Source organism: Pipistrellus hanaki, assembly GCF_964339955.1.
Source record: "Pipistrellus hanaki genome assembly, chromosome: 10".
Taxonomy (NCBI): Eukaryota; Metazoa; Chordata; class Mammalia; order Chiroptera; family Vespertilionidae; genus Pipistrellus; species Pipistrellus hanaki.
In genome coordinates, this window is record NC_140512.1 from 61,528,713 (window position 1) to 61,534,712 (window position 6,000).

Below are 6,000 nucleotides of genomic sequence, written 5' to 3' on the forward strand. Positions count from 1 at the left end.
AACATGAAACTTTTATATTTAATTTGTTTTGTTTTGCTTTTCTCATATGCCATTGCTGTTGAATTTGGGCTTGTACCTGCATCTTGTATTTTGTTTAAACTTTGGGAATCATTTTTAATTTCAATCATGTGTATCTACTTTATAGGTTTGAGTAGACTTCATCACAAAGGTTTATAATTTATTTAGAATTATGTTAAAACAATTATTTGTATGATTTAACCCCCTGCGACTGCTTGGACAATTTTCACCGATGTTCTGCGGAGGGGGGAAGTAGAGGGGGCTTAGAAATGCAGATAGATCTGTATCTGTAGGAAAAATGTAGCATTTTGAGTTTCAAGAGGCTGGGGGCCTGGGAACAGGTACTGGACCTGCTCCCTCCTCCCTTGCCTTTTCTTTAAAATTTGAGGCATGGTTATGTATTTTTGAAAGATAAGATTTTTATAAAAATTATAAAAATTATGTCCTGGCAGGTTAGCTAGGCGAGGCAAGCCTGTTAGTTTCCTGATGGGCATTGGGGCACCCTATTTAGTCTTGAGAGAGCCAATAGGACCCGTACATCAGCCCAAGAAGCCACCGGACAAATTGCCTGTTTTCCTTGGACATCAAGAAGGACTGTGGTCCTCGGAAGGAACACGTACTAGGGGAATGCAGCTGTTGAACTGGTCCAAAGTGGAACAACGGGTCTTTGAGGAGCTACAGAAGGCTCTCATCTCAGCAGCTACCCTAGCCTTGCTGGACGACGCGGAGCCCTTCCACCTCTACGTGAGTGAGGTAAAAGGCATTGCCAAAGGGGTTCTCATTCAGACTCTAGGTCCCTGGAAGAGACCTGTTGCCTATCTGTCTAAGAGATTGGACCCTGTGGCAGCAGGGTGGCCAGCATGCTCCCAGGCAGTGGCCACCACAGCATTGCTAGTGAAGAAAGAAGGCAGATAAGCGGACTCTGGACCAGGAGCTAACCTGAATGGGTCAGGCTTTTCTCCTGGACCAGCCCTATGTCTGGATTCATAAGACTCTGACCATCAACCCTGCCGGCCTGCTTCCAGATGATGATGAGGGAACCCATTCATGACTGCACAGAGGTAACAGATGACAAGGTACTGTTCACGGATGGGAGCAGTTACGTTCAGGATGGGACCTGATATGCAGGGGCAGTGGTAGTCACCTTGGACCACACCATTTGAGCACAGTTCCAGAACTTTTGGCCTTAATCCAGGCCCTTTGATGGAGACACTGTGCCATCCACAGAGGAAAAAGAGTTACCAACTGCAGCCAGAAGGAATTGGCTGAACAGAAGCAAGCCACTAAAGAACCAGATGGTTGATGGACCCTTCAGATGACAAGACTATTGATCCCAGAGGCTCTAGGTCAGAGTTGCCCGGTGACACCAGATTAAGTGTCACCAACTTCTGAACTTCTATGAGGCAGAGTTGCTAAAAGTACTGTCTGTGCACAGGTAAATGCTAAGCAAGGTAAGGGGATCCTCCCTGGGAATTCAGGTCCCAGGGAACCTCCCCAGGAGAGCATTGGTAGATAGATTTCAAAAATTAAACCACCAGCATTAAGGTCTAGTTTTTATAGACACTTCAAATTAGATTGAGGTGTACCCCACTATCAGATAACAGCCCCACCTTGTTAGCTAAGGTATCTCAAAGTATAGCCCTAGCCTTAGGACAGGTAGGTGCGACTCGGGAGGAAGGGGGTTTAACTAAATGTATCTTAGAATCGATAAAAATTGGACCAACCCCCTGTCCTTTGCCCTCTTGAGGGCCAGGTGTACCCCTTACTAGGACAAGGTTCCCCTTTTTGGGAGGAGATCATGTATGGTAACCATTTCCTTGCTCAAGTCCTTACAGGCTCTGCAGTTTGCTTGTTCCAGATGCACTGCCAGTGCCCACCGCAGACCCTGTAGCCCCGAAACTCAATGTGGGTAAAGAAATTTGCTGCCCAAGAACTCAAAGAGATGCTGCACTATTATCCTGAGCACGCCCACTGCTGTTAAAGTAAATGGCACCCAGACCTGACTACATGACTCCCAGCTGCATGGCCTGGATCCTGGCAACTACAGGCCAGGAAGAGAACTGATGCCTGCAGGAGGAGAACTAAACTTCAGTGAGGACAATACTGATGGGAACTATGATACTAAAGGTCTTGATAACTGTATTTGTTGTTTATACTAAAAGGAAGTAGGCTGAGTCAATGATTTGACTAGGCACATTAGACAAGGGGGGAATGAGAGGGCAGGGCGGGGCAAGGATGAGCTCCCAACTCCACCCCGCAGGGCGGAGTTATCCCTAGCCCTCAAAACCCCTGGACTGGGAGAAATTCGCTCTCTTCCGCCATGCTGCCGGCGTGGGTGGGAGGAGCACATGCTAGCATGGTGAAGGCTCTTTTGTTTATTGCATCGGACTTGGCTCCCTGGTGGTCCTTGGGGGATCACGAAGTCTGGGCATAACATGAGCAAGCTAGTGAAACACACAATTCAGACTTCGACAACAGAATATACTGAATAAAAGGCGGCACCTTCCACATCATATTGCCTCCTAGTAAGTGCCACGGGTAACTGACAATAGGCTGAGAAAGGTATGTTTCTGAACAATGGGTCCGGAAATGTGTGGTGCTGGAGAGGCAGAGAAGCAGGGAAGAATAGAACAGGTTCTTAGCTCCCTCTCCACTCCCACATGCTGGGATGTCAGGTTCTCTGATCTCTTTTCATGGTACCTCCTTCCTCCCTATCGGACCCCAACACCCCCAATCGTCCTCCACCCCCACTTTTCTAAGAAAGCCTGCCAGCATGAGAAACATTTCATGTATGCCGGCAGCTTAAACACAGCTGGAATAAATGGGATCAAAAACCCATTTCCTGCAGATATACTCCCACAAGGCCAGCCACTCATATTATTTAAAGAATTTAAGTAGACTTTCTTCATTTCTCCCAACAAAGGGAGTGACAAAGGCCAAAGGTACACTTGATTATTCACTTTCATTATGTTCCATATAATTTCACATTCTTAATTTTTAATATAGTATCTATGCAAGATATTGTATTCACTTCACAAAGGACTGTGAGGTTCTTTAAAAACATGATTAACATGAATTTGGTACTCATCACTGTTTCCTTGTTGTTTTTTAAATATGTTTTTATTGATTTTAGAGAGAGGAAGGGAGCAGGTGAGAGAGAGAAACATCAATGAAACAGAATCACGGACAGCTTGCCTCCTGCATACCCCCCACCAGATCGAGCCCACAACCCCGGCATGTGCCCTGACCAGGAATAGAACCATTCATAGGTTGATATTCACCCACTGAGTCACACTGGCCCCGATTTTTCCTTGTTTTAAGTGTAATTTTGCTCAATGTATTGGCCTTCTTATCTCCAGAAGCACTGATTCTTGACCTTCTCTGAACCATTTTAAGAAACTTCACAGAAAAAAAAATAAAAAAATCATATAAACTAAATACTGCCCTATGAAAGAGTAAGGTAAATTTTGGGAAAAAGTCACAGAATTACCAACTATCACTGATATAAGAGGAGCCAAAAATTTTATTATGGCATACAAGAAGCTTTACAATAAAATCTTATTTCCCTCACTCATTCTGATTAACAAAACACCACGCTGTTGACAACTGAGAATACATTCTAGAATGCGTAACTTTTCAAATGTGACATTCCACGGGTCTCTAAAAAAAACTGCATAGAGCCGAGACCGGTTTGGCTCAATGGATAGAGCGTTGGCTTGGAGACTAAAGGGTCCCGGGTTCGATTCCGGTCAAGGGCATGTACCTTGGTAGGGGGTGTGCAAGAGGCAGCTGATCGATGACTCTCTCTCATCGATGTTTCTAACTCTCTATCTCTCTCCCTTCCTCTCTGTACAAAATCAATAAAATATATTTTTTAAAAATTGAAAAAAAATAAAATAAAATAAAACTGCATAGAAACCCATACTTCTATTTGGTTTCTGCTCTTGAAAAAAAAAATTAAACGATAAACTTCAACGAAAGTATTAATGCTAAAGTGTATGTTCAATACATCAAGGCTCAAAGTCAGAATGTTAACATCTATGCCGCTGTGCCTTCAATCCCCTCCGTGAAGGCACAGACGCTGATTGCACAGTCCGACATCCGAGAAAGGACCACAGGCGTGTTCTCCTCTCTCCTCTTATCCACGCTAGGACAACAGCAGAGTGAGCAAGCTTTGGCACTGAATTCTCTTGAACAATAATTCCTAGGTACTAATCAGCCAGAGGGTCACACAGCAGAGGCGCTGGAGCCGGCAGCGAGCGAGCCTGGGCACCGAACCTGCGCCGCAAACGAGAGCAAACGCGCCCACTTACTCTGCACCTGCAGGTCCATCTCGCGCATCTCCGTGAAGCGGTCCCGCAGATCCATCGGAAGCTGCTCAATCACTGTCAAAGGAAGAGTCCGTCAGAGGGGCGGGGCCAACGGCGGCCGTGCGTGCCTACGTCACCGCGTGCGTGTCTGCGTGCGTGCGTGCGTGCGTGCGTCGGTGGGGTGGGGGTCGAGGGAGCCGGCAACCCTGAGCGAGGCTGCCAGTTACCGTGAGAAAGAAACATCCCCCGCCTTCCCCCTCCCTCCCCGCCATCCCGCCGGCCCGGCCACTCGCGCTCTCGCCCGCCCGCCGGCCCCACAGGCGGCCCCGGCCGGCGCCGCCCACTCACTTTCTAGATAGTCCTCTAGGTACAACATCGCGGCCTGGAGCGCCTGGGGGACGAGGGGATCCAGGGGTTTATTTGTGTCACTCGCTGTCGCCGGAGTTTTGTCCCTTCCAATATGGCGCCTCCGCTAGCAGCGCCCGCTCAGCTTCGGTGGGGAAAAAAAAAAGAAAAGGGGAAAAAAAAAACCACTTTGGCGCCTGACGGCGCTTGCCTCACTGCCGCCCGGGGCTCTCATTGGCTGGCCGGGCAGTGACGTAGGCCGGCCGTGCCCGGGCGCGCGCCATTGTGGGAATTGTAGTTCTGTTCTCTTTTACAGCAGGTTTAACCCGCCAGACAACGTTTCACACGGAAACTACAAATACCAGGCGCCGCGGCGAAGGCTGCGCAACAGAATCCAAAATGCGGTGGCCGTGTTTATTTGTTGATTTTTTTTTTGCCCGGGGATGGACGGGAGGTGTCTGCGGCTAGGAACAACTTTCCACCTGTGTGTGCCTGCCGCTGGGATCGCTTGCCCCGCTGTTTGTGAGTCACGGGTTTCGAGGAAAACAGCAAAGGTTCTGACGCTAGAATACCCAGCAAAGTTCAGACAGTTTGGACTCTAATAAAAACAGAACTCGCTGCTGCTGGAATTTAGCCTCAGTATCCACTCCCCAACGTGTACACAGGACGTCTGATTGGCTTCCATGTCACTACAAGAGTTTATTTTAAGTTCGGAGTGAAAATTTCCCATATTAAAGGATGCACACATAGTTCTCAATAGTTCCTCATATATTCTATTTTGCAGGTCCGTCTCGTCGTCATTCTAATGAAATCAATCTATACGTACAACCTGCACCCGAAAAAAAAATAATAATAAAAATAAATAGGAAGCAGAAATAACGGATGGAGACTTCGTGTCTAATGGTCTGTGCTAGGAATAATGTTAGATCATGTTGAGTGAATAGCCTGTATTAGACGTCTGTTCTCCTGCGCGTTGTCTTTTTATATCTTTTTTTAAAAAAAATATATTTTATTGATTTTGTACAGAGAGGAAGGGAGAGAGATAGAAAGCTAGAAACATCGAATCAAACCCGGGTCCCTTCAGTCCCCAAGCCGATGCTCTATCCATTGAGCCAAACCGGTCTCGGCTGTCTTTTTATATCTTTTGACACCACTTCTCAAATAGCCTTTCACGGATCAGTTTTTCGCTTAAAATCTTTTGCACTCAGTCAGGTTGGCTGTTACTTTCTACCTGTCTTACCTCTCTTCATGTTTCCGGGTTCCCCCTCCTTGACATTTTTTTTGTACTAAAGACTTTTTCACCGCTCTTAATCAGGATACTTACGTA

The 6,000-nt window shown here is 46.9% G+C and overlaps 1 protein-coding gene across 1 annotated transcript in view; it reads right to left on the minus strand.

Moving 5' to 3' along the window:
- ING3 (inhibitor of growth family member 3) overlaps positions 1 to 4,906 on the minus strand; it is a 41,796-nt gene extending 36,890 nt beyond the window's left edge. The window contains exons 1-2 of the mRNA XM_084897018.1: positions 4,677 to 4,906; positions 4,332 to 4,403 (exon numbers count right to left, since the gene is read on the minus strand). Of these exons, the coding sequence (XP_084753144.1) occupies positions 4,332 to 4,403; positions 4,677 to 4,704 (100 nt within the window). The 5' untranslated portion in view covers positions 4,705 to 4,906. The remainder of the gene's footprint in view (positions 1 to 4,331; positions 4,404 to 4,676) is intronic.
- Positions 4,907 to 6,000: the final 1,094 nt, after the last annotated feature.